At 35.4% G+C, this 20,381-nt stretch overlaps 1 protein-coding gene across 1 annotated transcript in view; it reads left to right on the forward strand.

The window, feature by feature from the left end:
• Nucleotides 1–1,833: 1,833 nt before the first annotated feature.
• Nucleotides 1,834–20,381, forward strand: part of VXN (vexin) — a 32,012-nt gene continuing 13,464 nt past the window's right edge. Inside the window, exons 1-2 of the mRNA XM_074278802.1 lie at nt 1,834–2,004; nt 9,573–9,628. Coding sequence (XP_074134903.1) covers nt 1,938–2,004; nt 9,573–9,628 — 123 coding nt within the window. The 5' untranslated portion in view covers nt 1,834–1,937. The remainder of the gene's footprint in view (nt 2,005–9,572; nt 9,629–20,381) is intronic.

Raw genomic sequence — 20,381 nt, forward strand, 5'->3', positions numbered from 1 at the left:
ATGGCCTCAGACATCTACCAATTGTGTGATCCTGGACAAGTCACTTAAATCCATTTGTCTCAGTTTCCTCATCTGTAAAGTGAGCTGGAAAAGAAAATGACAAATCACTCCAATATCTTTGCCAAGAAAACCCCAAATAGGGTCACAAAGAGTCTGATAAGACTGAAAAATAACTCAGCAAAATTATCCCAGGTAATACTTTTTTGACAAAGGTTCTATGTACTCTCTTCATGTTCTCAAATAACAGATGATTAATCCCATGCCCTCCCTCCAAAAGGAATTAACTGATCATTAAAGTATTAGTTGATAGTGGCTTAAGATATAATCTTTCCCAGAATTAGACAAACACTTAGATGGATCTATGATTTTCACAGTGTAGGAAATCCACCCTTCACCAGATCAGATTACAATCCAACTCTCTTTTCTAGTTCATGCAATTCTACCTATGTTCTTCTGTAATTCTTCCAGGAACAAAGCTACGAAAGTAAAGTAACAAAGAAAGAAAAGATTCCTAACTGCAAGGCCCACTAAAAGGATGATAGAAAGAAGCAGCAGGGAGGACTCTTCCTCCATTTCCATCACCTACTCCCAATTGCCTGTGTACTTCCATGATTATTTTAGGGAACCATTTCCTAGGTAGTGTCTCTGAAAAGGCCTCTGCTAATAAGAGGCTTAATTAGACTATCTCACATTAGAGTGGCTTGTGGGGGAAAGAGCCCAGAAACCACACACATACACACACACACACACACACACACACACACACACACACACACACACACAAACTGGAATCAGAAGGACCTGAGTTGTAATCCTATTTCACTAACTAGCTATGTGACTCTAACTTCTTCCTTGTCAAGTCATACAGCTCTTTCCCTTTCCTTTTCTATAAAATGGGGCTGTAAAAACACAGCATCAATATCATAGGATTATTGTGAACATCAATTGAGATAACATTTGTGAAAGAATTTGTAAACCTTAAAGCACTATACAAATATTAATTATTATTATTATTATTATTATTATTATGTAAGAGCAAATATTTATCATACTATCACAGATTCCTTAGCTCTAATGTAAAGCATATGTACAGGCAAAGTATGTATATGCAGTCAATAAGTCAGTCAGTCAAAAAGTATTTATTAATTATTTATTTATTATGCACTATAGTGCTGGTGATAACAAGTTGTCCTATAACTATAATCCCCCTAGAATGGACTTTTTCCCTAGCATAGCCTTCGAGGGTTTATGTGGATGCCAAAAAGCTCAGCTTGCTGAAAATGTAAGGGTTATAATGCACAGGCATGATTTATTTATTTATTTATTTATTTATTTTAACAGAAAGGATCCCTGTGTTTAACAGAAACTTTAAAGAAAAGCCTAATTTAATATGAAAAAGTATTGAATTTTCAATCCTTGCTAACAAAGGAATTTTCATGGTAAAACTGAAACTGCAAAATCTTAAGCTTGAGAAATTAAGAAATAATTGTCAGTACTGGACATTTTGGGTACCTAACTGTTGAAATTCCATAGCTGAGCATCCCTCACCTCCCACCCCATCCCCCCAACCCTCTGCCACCCACATACAACAAGCTAGGTTATTTCACTTTATCCCCCTTCACTTTATGAAAGTCTCACAAATTCACTGCGGCAGACATATCATACAATAAAATTGTTCCATCTGAGCTTGGGAGGAGGCTGAAGCTTCCCCTGCTCAGGCAAATGTTTGCAATAATAGAATTCATAAAAAGACAGATGGGAGTAGAAAATGTTGCAATGAAGAATCTGGAATGAGATGAGATCACAGCATCGGCCTGTCTTTTGTGGACCTGGACAATGATCACAGAGGCAGATTGGATTAGGGAAACCTCTTGACTGGAAGTTCAGAGCAGTCGCCAGATAAAGGACACGCTTCAGGGAGAGACGGCTGAAATAAAATGCATCAGATTTACAGCTGCAGCGATGAAAATTTAGAAGTTTTCACCACTGTGATTTCATCCAAAGGTGAGTAAAAAAAGCTATGCTCACCAAGAGATCCTTATACATTCTCATCTTTTCTTAAATACAATGGAAAGAGTAGAAAATAAGGTGCTAGACTGTTGTTTAATTCTCAGGTCAGTAATATCTGATTGTTGAGGTTTTGGTTTTTTTATTGTTTTTTGTTTTTTTTTTTTCTGGAGGAACCATTCAGGTGTACGGATTCCTGATTGAGAAACAATTCATTAGAAAACCATTGAGGATTGTTCAGTGTTCTTTGCTCCATTTCATTTAGCCCCTGCAACCCCAAGGTTTTCATTGTTTTAGGAAATAAGAAATAAGTTGAAAATCCCAGGATAACCCTATTGAATCTTCTATTTTTCCATGAGCTAAGGAGTTAATGAAATAAGAACCAGCTGATTCAGAAATACAATTTCACAACAATATCCAGGGAAACATAGGGGGAAGTGCCCCAGTCAATGGGTTATATTTCAAAAGAAGAGGTCAAGTAATCTGCTGACCTAAATACTGATTATACTTGAGAACCCCAAAGTTGCCCATTTCAAAAACAGCCAAGGTGGGTGGATAGGGATGGCCAAATTGCCAAATGTCTGGATCTTTGGGCTTAGTCAGAGGGCTCTGCTTGTGTTCAGTGTCTAGAGGAAGAATTTGTGAGACCTCTCAGCTGACACAGAGAAATCATCTTATTACTGGACAATTCCTTTACCTCCTTTAAGGAATAGTCCCCCTTCTCCCCCCCCCCCTTCATCCTTTATTCTCTTCCTAATCCCATCTGTATTGGAGTGCAAGCCAGTCACTCAAGCGTAGCTCCGGGTTTCATTGTTAGTTCCAAGGCACTGTGGTTTTAAATGAAGTGAGCTGTCTGCTTGCTGGTGTGACTTCCCATCCAGACAATTCTTTCTTCCACCCTTGTAAACAGTTGACTTTACCATTGCTTGGAGGAGGGAAAGCAGAGACTCAGCCTGAAAATGCTGGGAGTCCTAGAGAATGTTAACTTTATACATAACAATGTAAAATGTCTTAAACTGCACTGTCTTTTGGGACATCCAGTATATTGCTAAGTATAGGAAAAGGGAAAAAGAGAGTTAGGATTCCATTCTCATAAGGGTGAGGTCACTCTAGAGGCTGGCCAGCCATGCCATTGGAAGTCAACTGTCTTTTCCAGTTTGACTTGAAGACCTGTTCTGCATTTCTAAAGTAAGATTGAATTCTACTTGAATAAAATCTCTTCATCTAAAAAATATACTTTAACATTAAAAGGAAATGAATATTATTAACTAAGAATGAGTACTCCTGATAGATATTACACATCATTTTCTTCCTATTTTCCTAAACATATGGCTCTGAATCAGGAGTTCTTAGTCAATTTTTCAATCAGGGACCCCTTCTCAGAGTCATGTTTTTAAATGCATAAAATGCAGCAAAGGCAACCAATTATATTGAAATGCAGTTGTCCAAATTTTTTTAAATTCACCTTAACCCAGGTTAAGAATATCTATTCAATGTGCTATACAAATGCAAAGAACTCCAGAGTTCTCTCTGTTCTGACACTTACTAGCTTTAAGACTATCATTTGATCTGTCTGAGTCCCAATATGAGCTCATCTACAAGAGTATAATGTGCAGAATGTCTTACAGACCTGCAGTGGAAAGAGTTCTGATGCTGGGAGCAGAGTTTGTGGGTCTGAATTCAGCTTTATTCCTTCTTAGCTGAGTGACCTTGTGAAGGTCACAACCTTCCTGGATTTCATTTTCTTCCTCGGTATAATGAGGGAGTCATATTCTATGACCTCTGGAGTTTCTCCCAGCTCAAATCTATGATCCTAAAAAATACGCCTCATAAGACTGTGGTGGAGGATCAAATGAAATAAAGCATATAAGGTGTTTTGCCAGCCTTAACAAACAACACAGATGTCCACCTTTCAGGTTTCTATGGAGGAAATGCTTTGTAAATGGATAACATCTATGTAAATGTGAGTCATTTCTGAGGCAATTCAACTGCAGGGAAAGGACATTCTCCAGAAAAGAAAAACTGGCTACTTAAATCCAATAGCAAGTTGAATTTGAAGTGATCCTATGTCCACTTCTTTGATTTAACCTGTTAACCCTACCTTACCTTGCCTTCATCTGAATTAGAGGTATCTTAAGTTTTCAGCAAGAGGCAGTCTTTCTGTATTATCCCTTCAGAAGGAAACTTAAAATTGTAAATTTAATTACTATAGATCCTAGGAAGAAATTGCATCTTTGTTTTTTTAGCAAAAGATTTTGCCTCCTTAGTGAAGCCTCTTCTCAATTAATCCATTTGAAATTGGTATTTATTGTATTGTGGGGCATATGGACAAAAAATTCTCTCTGCACTTAAGTAGTTAACCAATACAACCAATACCTATGAAATACATACTAAACAATAATAATAGCTAGCATTTATATAGTGCTTAGATGGCACAGTGCTTCAGGCTCTGGGCCTGAGATCAAGAAGACTCATCTTCCTGCATAGCCTCAGCCACTTACTGTGGGACCCTAGACAAGTCACTTAACTCTGTTTGCCTCGGTTTCCTCATCTGTAAAATGAGCTAGAGAAGGAAATGATAGAACACTCCAGTATTTTTGCCAAGAAAATAAAAAATGGGGTCATAAAGAGTTGGACCCAATTGAAAGGACTAAGTATTTCACAGATGCTATTTCATGTTATCCCCACAACAATTCTATAAAGTAAGTGGTATTATTATCCTCATTTCAGAGATGAAGAGACTGAGGTCCAAAGAGGTTTAATGTCAATAAATATAAAAGATCAGGGGGGCAGCTAGGTGGCGCAGTGGATAGAGCACCACCCTTGAATTCAGGAGGACTGGAGTTCAAATCTAACCTCAGACATTTAACACTTCCTAGCTGTGTGACCTGGGCAAGTCACTTAACCCCAGCCTCAAAAAAAATTCAAAAAACAAAACAAATAAATAAATAAATAAATAAAAGATCAATAAGTGTCTTCCTGATTCTGAATCCCAACACTGCCATTTCACCAAAATCTAAAACTTATAATAAGTAAAGATGAGGTTATAGTACAATAGGTTTCAGAGAAGGGAATTTGATAAAGGATAGAGAAGATAGAACTTGCTTACCTTTCAGTTTCCAAATGCATAAGGTGAGGCAATTAAACTTCTGGGGAGTTCTGAGCTGCAATTGGATTAAACTACCAACAAGGATCCCTTACAGCTCTAAATTTGTGATTTTATTGACCCCAGGAGGCTATCTGGAAAGGGTAAGGGCTAAACTAATCCTTGAAAGACAAATAGGATTTAGATAAACAGAGAAGATAGAATTAAGAAATGTCTTTCTAATCTGGGAGAGAAGAACCAGAAGCCAAGAGTGAAAATGTCCAGTTTCTGAAACTGGAGGCTAGTCTGATCAGAGTGAAGGATTGCTGTTCATCCTTGGTTCTGAAAATGGACCATAGACATCAGGAAGGGAATGTCTTGACTTGCAAGTGAATTGGATTTTAAGGGAGACGAAGCTGTGCAAAATCATCAGCCTCACCCTCTCCTCCAGAGTCATCTGGATCCAGTGGTAAGATATAGATCAGGATGACTGGTTATGGTCCTAGATGCAGTGGGGCATTTTGACCTTTTTAAGCTAAGATCTTTAACAGGACTCAGTTTGTCTGAGGCAAAGCCCATTCAGTCAGAAATTACTTCCTGAGAATTGAGGCAAAATTTAACCTAGTTTACCTTCATAAAAAAAATCAATCTGGGAGGATAAAACTCACCTTTCTGGCCAGAACAGAAACAATTGCTACTTACATTTACTCTTCGACCTCAAAACCCAAACAAAGAGTAAGTAGGGCCTGTGCGGGACTCTATTATTGCTTAATTGGTTATTGGTTATTATTGGTTAATCAGTGAAAGTCTGAGTGATTTGGATTTAAGCCAAGTACCTTCATTTGAATTCCAATGGGCTTTATCAAAGCCAGAGTCCAGGAAGCCTATTTACCAAGTAGGAAGGATTTAGATTTCTCTCTTTTGAGGTAAAAAATGCTACCTCTAGAGTCCACTACATAGGTAACACAGATGTTCTGCGTCAGAAATAGAGATGAATATGTTGGTAGCTGCTGGAGGCTACTACATGACTGTTTGTATAAGATATTCCTTTTGCCTTAGAGTTACAGAAGCTAAGTGCCCTGTATTCTCCTGAACAGTCCCCATTTAAAAAAAAACAAAAATTCTATTCTATTGTCCCAATAAACTATTGATGAAATGCCCCCAAAAGTTTTAATGTTTCAGTGAATAGTAACTGATTCTCAGCAACACAATGATCCAAGATAATCCGAAAGGGCTCAGGATGAGAAATGCTATCTGCTTCCAGAGAAAGAGCTGATATTTTTTGAATACAGACTGAAATATGCTATTTTTTCATTCTTTTTATTTTATTTGAGTTTTCTTGAACAAAATGACTAATATGGAAATATTTTACATGACTGTATAACCTATCTCAGATTGCTTATGGTCTCAGGAAGGGATTCAATTTAGAACTCAAAGTTTCACAAAAAAAATTATTTTAACATGTAATTGAGGAAATATAAAGTATTATTAAAAATAAAATAAATAGTAACTGAATTCATTATTTCATCAGAATTTTTAAAAACTCACAAAATATGAAAAATCACAGGCTGAAAAAAAAACACATTTCAATGCCTCCACAAAAAACATTCATATTAGCCCTTACTAAATATGCCTCTAGTAAAATGCATTGAAAAGAGTATTGGATTTGAGTCTGAAGACCTAAATTTAAATCTGGGTTCTGTCCTGCCTCTATGACCTTGAGCAATTAACTTCACTGGAGCATAAGGTCATGGATTTAGCATTAAAGAGGACCTTAGAGTATTGATTCAACCCCCTCATTTTACAGGTCACAAAACTAAGGTCTAAAAAAAGTAAATGACTTCAGGCTTATCCAGCTAGTTAAGTGACTGTTGAGGAAGTATTTTAATTCAGGTCTTCCTAATTCTGACATGACAACTGGGTGGCAAAATGAATAAAATGACAGGAGTCAGAAAGACATTTCTGAGTTCAAATTTGGCCTCAGACACCAGCTGTGTGACCCTGGGCAAGTCACTTACCTTTTTGCCTCAGTTGTAAAATGAGCTGGAGAAGGAAATGGAAAACCACTCCAGTATTTTTGCCAAGAGCTTCAAATGGGATCACAAAGAGTTGTGCACAATGGAAATGACTCAATAACAACAAAACTTCCTAATTCTCAAGTCAAATATCTGATTTACTATGATGTCTCTGAGCCTCAGCTCCTTCCCTTTATTGTAAAGTGTAGATGAGGAAGGAATTTGGGATTAGCTGCTCTTTAAGGTCTCTTATGTTTACATAAGAGCATAGCTTTGATGGCCAGGTTGGATGGCACTGGTGATGAGGGACCTCATTGTTTTTAACAGTAAAGGCCTGGAGCCTAACAGGCTCTGAGTGAACCTGTAGGAAAATCAACTTTGGAAATAAGGCAAAATTGATTATGTGTCCCAATTTGGAATTCAGAAAATATGGTTATGGTTTCCTTTGCAAATATAAAGCAGCTTATCAGCTGGGTGATTTAAGTTAGGGCTGAACAAGGCAATCATTCAATATTATACTTTTAAGTTCTGACCTATCCATGGAGGCTCATTTGGGGCCCAGAAGGCCTTGATACCCCTAGCAAGTCACTTAATCTCTCTCTTTTTCAAAAACCTGTCTTAAACCTCCCTTCTTCCTCCCAGTAGAGGTGGCTGAAAAAACCAATGTCATGTTGCTTTTAAAGGCTTTGAATTCCTGCCTAGGTCAGAATAGGTTAGTCTGTGCAAAAAGCTCCCATAAGGAATCTTGAGAAGGAAAAAAACTGTAAATTCAAACAAAAAGAGACAGAGACAGAGAGACAAAGGGGGGGTGTAGAGAGAGAAAGACAGGAGGGAGAGAAAGAGAGGGAAAGAGGAAAAATTTCTGGATCTGGCTCAGATGAGTTAGGTTTGCATTCAAATTTTGTTATAGGTAAACTGGTCAAGTTGCTTAAACTTTCTAGGTTTCCTCTTCTATCAAATGAAGGGATTGGATCAGCTAATCTCTAAGATCCCACACAGTTGTCAATATAATTGAGGGTTTTCATAAAGGGACACCTAATGTATGAACTCCTTCCTCTCTCTCTTAGCCTATTTATTGAATTATAGGACATAAAGTGCAGGTAACAAAGTCAGGAAACTGTTAAAGGACCTCTCAAAGGAGGGTGATTTCATCAAATGGAATAATAGCCCCATTACACCAATCTATGACTCTTATGATCCCAAAATGAATAATTATGTTAGTTTTCCTAAGATATTTGTGTTTTTGTAAACTATGCCTGAATGGCCTGGCAGATATAACAAAATTTAGATACAGAAGGAGAACCATCTCTATTCACCACAATGAAATATTTTGATAGAAAGAATTCAAGAGATTCCCAGAATCAGCAAAATTGAATTTTTTCCTCAAAGCATTTAATTGTCATTACTCCAAAGTGCCAGGTCAAGACTGTGATTGTTTTTGTTGATTTTTATTCTATCACAATTTCTCTCAATTTACATTTTCTTTTTTTTTTTTTTTTCCTTAGACTGGGGTTAAGTGACTTGCCCAGGGTCTCACAGCTAGGAAGTGTTAAGTGTCTGAGACTAAATTTGAACTCAGGTCCTCCTGAATTCAAGGCTGGTGATCTATCCACTTTGCCACCTAGATGCCCCTCAATTTACATTTAAAAAAAAAAACAGTCCTATATTCTGTCTTAACCTAACTATACCATATTATGTAGTCATGACACCAATTAAATGTATTTTTTCCAACCAATACAGTGTTTGTTGTATGCTTGCCAAAAAGACTATTTTATGGAGAACTCACATAGTTCTCATCTTTCTTTGTTTGTCTCTATCTCTGTCTCACCTGAGCAAGTGCTTATCTGGTATTCAAAAAAAAAGGAGATACAAGGACATTCAAGGTCTCACTTAAGAACTTTAGAAATGATTGTATGACATGGGAGACACTGGCACAGGATCACTCACCATGGTGTGGCCTCCTCAGAAAAGATGCTGTGCTCTATGAACAAAGCAGAATTGAATTAGCTCAGAAGAAAGGCCAGAGGTGAAAAGTTAGACAACCCACCCCAAATGTTCAGAGGAACTATTTATTTCTGACCTGTAGCAGAGCATTCTGAGCTCATATTGGTCTGATCGGCCACAGTCGGACACACTGTAATTCAATTCTAACATAGTGATATCATTTTGGTCCTCTTCAAAAACAAAGGACAACAACTATTGTTCTATACTCATGGTCTACATCATTGCCAACAAAATGAAAGCCTTTTTTCATCTTCAAAGCTTTCCTCAATGAATTAACATATCACATTGCTTTTCCTTGTCTTCACTTTCCTAGTACACAGCTTCTTTCCCTAACTCCAGTTCCAACACCAGGAATTCAAAAGAAAGAGAATCCAAAGGGGTAGGGAGGCAAAGTGTTCAAAATCAGTAGATTCTATAATTCTGAGTTCTCTCTAATGCATTTTTTAAAATTTACTTTTCAGTGTCCAGTCCAGCCAGAAGAAAAGTCAAAATCTCACAACATCTTTTGACCAAAAGCGTAAGAGATTTTTTTCTATTTTCTTGTACTTGATTTTTCTCTATTAAAAAAAAAAAAATATATATATATATATATATATATATATGTATATATATATATATATAATATATATCTTGTGTATATTGGAGATGAGATTGGGTTTTAAATTAATTCTTGGTTGCACAACAAAAGATCAAATTTTCCTGACATTTTTTGAAAAACTAAAGGCCACACTTTAGAAGAATTATATTCCTGACATTCAGGAAGTCACAAGGGAAGTAAGTGATAAAAATCACTAATGATAAGGGGAAAAGATTGAACTGTGGGTGATATGCTACCTGAGGAAATGTTACAGAAGACCTTTTCCTTTCATTAAAGTGTCAAACTTTATGAAAGTCCCTTTCATCAGTCTATTACTCTGGATTTAAACTAGCCAAAAGTAATTGATGACCACAGAAAGTTGAGAATCAGGAATTATCCACAACATCATTATCTTTAGCAAACTATTCCTTTCTCTATTTCTGTGTCTTTCTCTGCAAAATCATGCATATTTGCTTTACAAAGACAATAAGGATGATTGTAAATAGCTTTTTAAAATGTAAAGCACTAGAGAAACTAAGAAAGAATGACTGAAAAGTTATATTTTGTGTCAATATTAACTTAAATAAATATAATTTAACACAAAACAAATTTAATTAGGTGTATTGGTATTTATTATTGGTTTTAATAAATCAATTTTTTAAAATGTAAAGCATCAAATCATAACTTCTAAACTAACTAAAAATTTAACTGAAATAATTAAAAAAGTTTAGACTATAAAGTCACTCAATGTGAATAAGATTTATAAACTTTTACATCCTTAAAAAATGCTTTTAAAAAAATAATATAAAGGGTGTCCCAAAAGTATTAGTGCAGTTTTAAGTTCTTAAAACTGCACTAATTTTTTTTGGGATAGCTGTATAATTAAAATTCACTATTTCCTATACATATTGTTATCATGTTGTGTTGATTACCCTGTTAGACTGTGAGCTCCTAGAAATAAAGAACTGTTTTGAGTCTTATTTTTATCTCTAGTTTTTAGCACAGTGCCTGATACATGGTAAGGAGTTAATAAATACTTAGTATCTTTTTTTCCTGAGGCAATTAGGGCTAAGTGACTAGGAAGTGTTAAATGTCTGAGGTCAAATTTGAACTCAGGTCTTCCTGACTTCAGACCGGTGCTATATCCACTGCACTACCTAGCTGCCCTATAAATACTTAGTATTAACAAAGAAAAATGTTTGTATCCTGATATTCAATCATCCCTTATTCTATTGGCCTTGCAGGTAGTTTTCTCTATCTCTAACTTTATTTCCTAAATTCAGATTCTTAGAGCCAAAAGAAAAATAGCTTAGAATTCAAATTCAAAGATTTGGTTTCAGCTTGATCTCTATGAACACACACACACACACACACACACACACACACACACACACACACACACACATATACACACACACATTCAGTTTCTTCATTTATGAGATGGGAGATATTAATACTTCTTGAATACCTATCCTACTACATTAGTGAACAGAAAGTGTTTTATAATTATACTTTATAATTAGTGGTCACAATAAGTTAGAGGTAATTTCTGTGTTTAAAAAACATGTTGACGTTGTTCCAATGCAATATCTAACCCCTAACTTTTCATTTTGATCTCTGAATCAGATCTTTGAAAAGAACTTACATGTTTCAATTGAGTGACATCCAATATTATTGAGTATGAGGATCCCTTTTTAACATTAAAAACAATTTTCAGAATCCTATATAATAGAAGCAGTGGATAATAATAATTAGCCACAAGTAATTTCTATTAAATTAGAAACATTGTCAAATTAAGTTGTATTTTATTCCTCATAACTATATCTACATACATTTGAAAAATAAAATAGTATCACATATGCAAGGCTCAATATTTAAGATAGAGGTTTATTTATTACATTTAGTTATTTCACGCCATCACACATCCTACTTCAACGACTCAGTGTGACATGGAAGTGACTCTTGGTTCTTGAAGCTACACCAGCAGATTTTACTATGCTGAAAAGATTTCAAATATGGTAAAGTACAGACTATCTAATTCTGAGAGCAAACCTAGCTAAGTAAGAAGAGTCTCATCATCAATGGACTAGTACGATAACATAAGAGACAAATAGAAATACATCACAACACTCTGGGGCCATATGTGCTGTGGCAATGGCTCTTATGGTAGAAACTTAGTCATTGGTGCATTAAATGTAAGATCTTGCCCAGTGACTAAAGAATGGCCATTCTAGTGGGGAAACTAAACATCAATCTTGACATTCTATAAATGAAACTAGTAGACAAAAGGAAATAGCATTTAAACAAAAGGCTGGTTCATTCTCTTTGAAAAGAGAAATAAAAGGGTTAGTAGAGTGGGGTTTATTGTATATAAAAAACAAGAAGTTTCATATCATAGGATATTTGGTTATCTATATTGCAATTTTCAAGAAAAATATTTGTAAAAGGACTATCATGAATATAATTGCAGCTCATGCTCCAATATATGTTGTGAAGGATGAAAAGATATAAACATTAGGAATGACCTGATAAGATGCAGTAAATTAACATATGCTTTAATACTCAGGAACTTCAATGCAACAGCAAGAATAGAAGAAAATATTTTAAAATACATTGGAATACATAGTTCAGAGCTAAAAAAATTTGGAATTGAATAAGGTTTCTTCAGGACAAGGACTGTTTTTGCTTCTTATTTGTATCCCAAGTTCTAATCACAGAATAGTAAGCACTTAATAAATGTTTGTTGATTAATTGACAAATAAATGAATACATTCTTCAAAAAGTAACCTGGAAAATATGGAAATAGCACTGAATAAGATACAAAAATAAAATTAATTATGTTCCAATAAATGGGAAATAACTGCTTACTGGTGTGGGGATCAATCCTAAGTTATCTGTATAAATAAGACATCATTTCATTAGAAGAAAGATAAAAAAAATACCAAATTAAAATAAAGAAAAATATGGGAAGATATAGTTTGTGACTAAGACAACTCCAACTTAGGAAGTTATTATTCTAACTATTGATAATGGAAAATGGGAAATGAGTAAAAGAATAGATATCAACACTGGTGTATCACCAGCTGAGTACCAGATAGGTACTCAAGAAGTAGGAAATCTAAGGAAATTTAACTCATATAAATCAATCATTACAATGGAGACCAAAAGTCCTTAAAAATTCCTTTATGCAGAAAAAAATTTATCTTGCCAGAAGAAAGATATAACTAAGTGCAACAATAGTTTAAAATATAAAGACAGTAAATTGTGATTAAATAACAATTTCAGAGAGCATAAATGTGGAAGTAGTACAACTTAACGTAGGGACCATGTTTTTGCTTTTCTTTGTTTTCTCAGTGCTTACAATAGTGTCTAACACAAACTAAACACTTGATTAATGCTTTTTGGCTGAATGAAAAAGGAATAGGCAAGTTTTCTCAACTTGCATCCTATAGCAAGTCATACCTTTACAATTTGAAGGACGGCTGAAAAGTGCATTAATTACAAGATAACATTGTTTGTTGACTGTATAACTATACTTATTCAATCAGTAGAGCAAAAATGACACTTTAAAATCCTCTAAAAATAAATAAAAATTAAAAATAATAATTAAAAAATGATCTCTCCTCTAAAAAGGTGTCTCTCATGAATATGTTAACACAATATAGGATTCCTTGAATGATATAACAACAAAGAAAACATTATCTTGTGACCCTAGGATTGTTAATATTAAATAAGGCAAAAAAAATGTAGGCTTGCCAAAGGTACTTGCTATGATCATGGTGAACATACAGCACTGGATCTAGGTGGTGAAATCCTTCAATTGTTCTTGTTTGAAGAGCACTTCAGAGCTTTCTACATGAGATTTAAACAAATGATTGTAGAATTCCTTGGTGATATAAGTTGGATGGACAATCCATAGTATCCATGAATATACCTGTCTTGGTCAAATACTATGTATAGACAATGTATTAAGTTTGCAATTAAATAGGAGAATAGTGCATAAGATCACTTTGGGGAAAGTATGCAGTGTTTTTAATGACCCAAATCTACTTCTTGAAACAAAGACTCATCATTTTTAAACATCAATGTTCTTCTGATGATACTATACCGTAAGTCTTCAAAGCATGGGGTAGTCTAGATCTTAAAATAAAGCTGTGGTTCACTCAAAGGACATTGCAGAGGTGCCTGGTTTCTGTGAAAAGGCTATGATATATTACCAAGGAATTATTGCTGTTGCTTTTACTGTTTGTCCTTCATTCTGGAAAAAGACCATGACATGAGGAAGGGGATACCATGACAGGCAAGTGAATTGGATTTAAATAAGGCAGAGCTGTGCAAAGTCACCAGCTTCATTTTCTACTCCATCATCTGGGTCCATTGACAAGTTATAGATCAGGATGACTGGAGATGGCTCTGAAATAGTTGTGTAGGAAAACCAATGAAAATGATACATCACAGAGATTTATGACTAGAAAAAGAGATGGTTGACCATACTTCCACTGATATCTCTGCAATGCCCTGATAGAAAGGCCCTCCAATTATTGGATGGACCCTCACTGTGGTTGATTTAGAGGATATAGACTAGATTAACTCAGTATCAAAAAAATGTTAAATTATGGTCTACACCATACAAGGAATATTCTTTTCAGTAAAATTACAATCCATCTGTGGCATTTAAAAAGCTCATAATTTCTGGATAATTTAATCATTTTATTAATTTAAAAGAAGAGTGCCTGAAGGTGTCAATCATCTCTGATTGGTTAACAATTAGACAAGTGGACTCTGTTCACTTCAATGAAGGACTAGAGTGACATCATGTCACTTTTAACCAGAGATACTACTCCTATACTCCAACCACCCCCACTCATGAAGACACTACATTCCAGACACTAGCCTGAGTTAGTTGGGTGGAGTAGCAATATCCAGAATGAGGAGAACATGAATCCTGTCTTCCATCAACCCTATCTGTAAGAAATTGAGCAAGGTAAAAAACTGTTTTTAATTTTTTTTTTTAATTTTTTTTATTATATATATATATATATATTTTATAATATTATCCCTTGTATTCATTTTTCCAAATTACCCCCCCTCCCTTTTTCCCTCCCCCCGACGACAGGCAATACCATACATTTTACATGTGTTACAATATAGTCTAAGTACAATACATGTGTGTGAATATCATTTTCTTGTTGCACAATAAACATTAGAATCCGAAGGTACATGCAACCTGGGCAGACAGATATTAGTGCTAACAATTTACATTCCCCTCCCAGTGTTTCTTCTCTGGGTGTATCTACCTCTGTCCATCATTGATCAACTGGAAGTGAGTTGGATCTTCTTTATGTTGAAGATTTCCACTTCCATCAGAATACATCCTCATACAGTATCGTTGTTGAAGTATACAGTGATCTTCTGGTTCTGCTCATTTCACTCAGCATCAGTTGATTTAAGTCTCTCCAACCCTCTCTGTATTCCTCCTGCTGGTCATTTCTTACTGAGCAATAATATTCCATAACTTTCATATACCACAATTTACCCAACCATTCTCCAACTGATGGACATCCATTCATCTTCCAGTTTCTAGCTACAACAAAAAGAGCTGCCACAAACATTTTGGCACATATATGTCTCTTTCCACTCTTTAGTATTTCTTTGGGATATAATCCCAGTAGTAGCGCTGCTGGGTCAAAGGGTATGCACAGTTTGATAACTTTTTGGGCATAATTCCAGATTGCTCTCCAGAATGGCTGGATTCTTTCACAACTCCACCAGCAATGTATTAGTGTCCCAATTTCCCCACATCCCCTCCAACATTTGTCATTATTTGTTCCTGTCATCTTAGCCAATCTGACAGGTGTGTAGTGGTATCTCAGAGTGGTCTTAATTTGCATTTCTCTGATCAGTAGTGATTTGGAACACTCTTTCATGTGAGTGGATATAGTTTCAATTTCTTCCTCTGAGAATTGTCTGTTCATATCCTTTGACCATTTATCAATTGGAGAATGGTTTGGTTTCTTATAAATTATGGTCAGTTCTCTATATATTTTGGAAATGAGACCTTTGTCAGAACCTTTGTTTTTAAAAATATTTTCCCAATTTGTTACTTCCCTTCTAATCTTGTTTGCATTAGTATTATTTGTACAGAAACTTTTTAGTTTGATGTAATCAAAATCTTCTATTTTGTGATCAATAATGATCTCTAGTTCTCCTCTGGTCATAAATTCCTTCCTCCTCCACAAGTCTGAGAGGTAGATTATCCTCTGTTCCTCTAATCTATTTATTATCTCCCTCTTTATGCCTAAATCATGGACCCATTTTGATCTTATCTTGGTATATGGTGTTAAGTGTGGATCCATATCTAATTTCTGCCATACTAATTTCCAGTTTTCCCAACAGAAAAACTGTTTTTAATTTAATTATTAGCTATTAATATGAAAGAGAAATAATCATTTCTCTCATATTCAATTTAATGATACCTCATATGCATAAAAATTACAAATATATATATATTTTCTGGAAAATATAAATTTCTTTTGGGTGGGGACTGTTAGTCATTTTATCTGTATCACTAATACAATGACATTTGTTGAATTGAATTGACTTGCAATAAAACTGGTCTTGAAGTCCAAAGAATGGCAAACACTAATTTATTCTATTCTCCTGCCCTCAGACAAGACCACATTTAAGCCATTTGAAACAATGACACCTAATCCCGATTTTAAAGACTTCCTGAGAGATTCCAAAATTACTGTCACTAATATTCCATGTTGTCTAACTCCTACTCAGAAAATCATGCTTATGTCTACTATAAAACCTTCAAGCTACAATGTAGCCAGATGTCTATCTCTATTTTATATGACAGGCTTTCCTGTCAGATTTTTTTCCTTGCTCAGAATTCTCTTTCCACATTTTTCCATCCTTTTCTTCATAGCTCTCCCACTCAGGACTCATTCTGAGACTAATGATTGCCAGTCACACTTTCTTCTGATCCTAATTCACAAGAACCCCACATTTTGTACTCTGCACATCCTCCTTACATACTTGGTTTCTAGGTCTGCCTGTTATTATTATTTTTAATTGAACTCCTGAATCAATAACCAAATTGAAACTGAGGAACTAAAGATCCCTCCTATAAAAATCCAAGCTGTCTGATTGCATTATACACTGATGTTTTGGTATTTGTCAAAGTCTTTAGCCTCTATTCCCCAATGTTTAAGAAGGATACTATTTGTTAATTCAAGGAACATGCATATTAAAGAACTGAGCCATCATCTTCCAGTTAGGAGTCCCTGGCCCCTCACCTCCTCCCTACTCCTACTGCTAAGAAAGATCAGGGTGGCTGTTGTCAGGTTTGAAGCCTGAAGGCCAACAGCAGGAACAAGATGTACTGTTGAAACTAGAACATAAACCAGCCTTTCAGGAGCAAAGACCCACACAATCAAACCTTTCAGCTGTCCATTTCCTGGAGTGGGTTTAATATACTCTACTGTGGGGACCCCATGGAATAGCCCCAAGATATTGTACAATTTTGAAAACCAGAGCACTATAGCTAAGTTAAAGTGTTTGGGTCAAGGGAGAAAAAGGAACAGGAGGAGAAAACAAAGTGATGTGTTTTACCTTCTTCTTCTCCCTGAAATAACAGACAGAAAATGTTTAATCTTTCTAAATATCTGCCTTTCATTTAGCATCTCTAGATACACAGGTTTCATTTCACAAGGAGGCAAAAGAGCAAATAAGCTGGAGAGCAACCAGACTCACTCCCAGGCCTGGCAAACCTCAAGTATGCCATTGCATGGCTGAGTACTTCACATTCATGCAAATGACTTAGTAAGATAGTGACCAGTTTCTCTCTACTTGTTCTAGCCCACCATAGCTGGGAGGAAAAAAAAATTCATTTTTTTCTGATGTTGAAGTATTAGATTTGGCTCCTTTATCACGTGAGAAATGCATCAAAAGAAATACTGAGGAAGCCAAAAGATTATTTGAAAAGAAGAAAAATCTGGAAATTCTGAGTAACAGCCCTAAGTACATAACTTCACAAACATGGGCACAGCCTTCAAGTGGTTACTATGGATGACATAACAGACAGATCCCAGAACTGAGGAGTCAGAAAAACTGGAGATTGAAAATTGCATCAGTCACTTATTGGCTCTGTGACTTTGAAGAACTCTTAATATTCTTCAGCCTCACTTTGCTCATCTGTAAAATGGGGATAATAAAATAATAGCCCCTACTTCTCAGGATTTTTGTGAGGCTAAAATGAAAGAATATATGTAAGTACTTTGTAAACCTTAAAGTGATATATAATTGTTAGTTATAGTATAGTAGTTCCTCTTAACTTCAAGCCTAATGTTCTTTTAATTACATGACTATATTGGGGTTGAATGAAGCTAGCTCACAGTTCATCAAGGATTTTACTAGATTTTTTTTACATCTATTATCTTATTTAAGTCTCAAAATAATCTGTAATGAAGATAGTGAAAGTATTTTGCCAGATGAAATAAAATGGTCTAAGAGATTAAGCAATTTATTTAAGGTCAAGCTAGTAAGCAACAGAGCTGGAACTGTCTTAATCTTTTCATCTGCAAAATGGGTATTTTATCCTCTTCATTATCTCCACAGAATGTTGAGAAAATAAATTTAGAATACCTATTAAAGTATTTTAAAACATAACTCTCTGAGTAAAAGTTATTGAGTTTCTCTTTACCACTTACCTGTTCATCAGGGAGTACCTTGTTCCTTTGGCACATAGTTAAACTAAAAGGAGTTAATTGACTTCCTTGAAAATTTTGCCTTGAATGCCCAGCTCCTATTATGTCTCTGTTTGCACCTTGGCTTTAAGACTGCCTTTAATCATCCCAAGAGTTCTAACATACTGGGCCAGATCTAGGAAAGCAAAGTTGTGTGACCCAAGACAAGTCCCTTAAGTATGACTAATGGGAAAGATGAAGAGTTGAGAGAAAGGGGGCTATGCAGAGCTCCAAGCTGGGAATGCTGTGTGCAGGACCACCCACTGCAAAGGCTTGCAGCCACAAAATGAGCAATTTATCTCCAAGAGTGTGCCACTCAACCTGGATTAAGGTCTGACATTTCCCTGGTTCACTGCAGAATCTATGAACATTGGACTTTCTATTACATCCAGGAAAGAAAAACTACTTTCTTCTAATGCAAATAGTACAATCCAAATGCTCTAAATGGCTGGAATTGAGTCAGAAATCTAAATTGGGCCATGGCATGGTTCATTTCCTGACCTAGATAAACCAAACTAGCTATAAATCAACTCCCTAAACAATGACATATTGATGGTAAAATTGACCAGAGATCACAAATGCAGAAATAGATTCTGTTCCCTCTTACTCTATGGGTAGGGTATGAATCTGGATCTCAGATTTGGAACTGCTCTCAGATCAACAAACACAGATGAGATATGAAAAATAAAAAGTACCTGCTGTATGACTTGTCTCCAGAAGAAGCTAACTATAAACCATGTTCTAACATGACCAAGGCTTATTTCTCCACCATAAGACTAAGTTAAACTTTGTTTTGCTTCCATAATAAGCAGATTCACATCTAAATAATTCTCTAAAATAATTCATAGGAGTGAAGAAGGTAATTGTGGCCATAAGGAAAACTTTGGAGCCTTCTTTCTCTTTTTTCTTTTTTTTTTAAATTTTATATTATTTTTAATTTATGCAATAAAACAAGCATTTCAATAATAGCATAATAAAAAGATGCACATGAAACTGAAAATCTATTATCCGCAACTTGCTACTCCTTTTAAATATGTAACAAAATTATCAGATACATTTTTTTATTCTTCCCTCTTATACTAGAGATGGTTACTATTTGATACAAATATGTATCTATGTAAAATCATTCTCTCTATATCTTTATGTATCAGTTCTTTGTCTGGATGCAGATAGCATCTTCCTTCACATGTTCTTTGCAGTTAATTTAGTATTTATAAGAATCAAAAAGATTTAGTAGAGCCTCCTTTCCATAGCTATAGAATGAATACTGTCAAGATATTTCAACCAAAAACATGAAAAGGAGAAACAAACATGTAAGTATTATTCCCAAATGAATAAATAATTCATGTTGGCATAATGATCCTCTGCTGTTCTGTTTTGGTCTTCTTCTTGGTGTTCTATTCTAAGCACTACATATTGGGAGGCACATTAGCTTTCTGGCACACATCAACTAGAAGAGTCACAGCATTGGAGAGTTTGAAGGGACTCACCAACTCATGTTTGAAAGGAAGTCCCACCATAGCATCCCTAATCTCTGCTCACGACCTCCCAGGAAGAGAGATCCATCACCTCTTGAGACAAACCATTCTACTTTTTGACATTGATGATTGTTTAAATTTTTCCTAAAATACAGTTCAAATTAGCATCCCTAGAGCTTCCAACCATTATTTCTACTTCTGACCTCTTGAACCAAAGAGAACAAGTTTCCTTCTTCCTCCACAAAATAGCTCTTCAAAGACGTGAACAAACGTATCAGACTCCCTCTGAGTCTCTTCTGTTACCAAGGTAAACATGTCCAACTGATCTTCCTATGTCATGAATTTGTCAAGGCTGTTTTCCCCCCTTTTGACACTCCGGGATTCTGTTATTGTATTGCTTAACACATAGCTCTCTAAACTATTACTGGAAGCTATATATCCCTTGGCTGTATTGGTTCCCACATT

This window comes from Sminthopsis crassicaudata, chromosome 1 (assembly GCF_048593235.1).
Source record: "Sminthopsis crassicaudata isolate SCR6 chromosome 1, ASM4859323v1, whole genome shotgun sequence".
Taxonomy (NCBI): domain Eukaryota; kingdom Metazoa; phylum Chordata; class Mammalia; order Dasyuromorphia; family Dasyuridae; genus Sminthopsis; species Sminthopsis crassicaudata.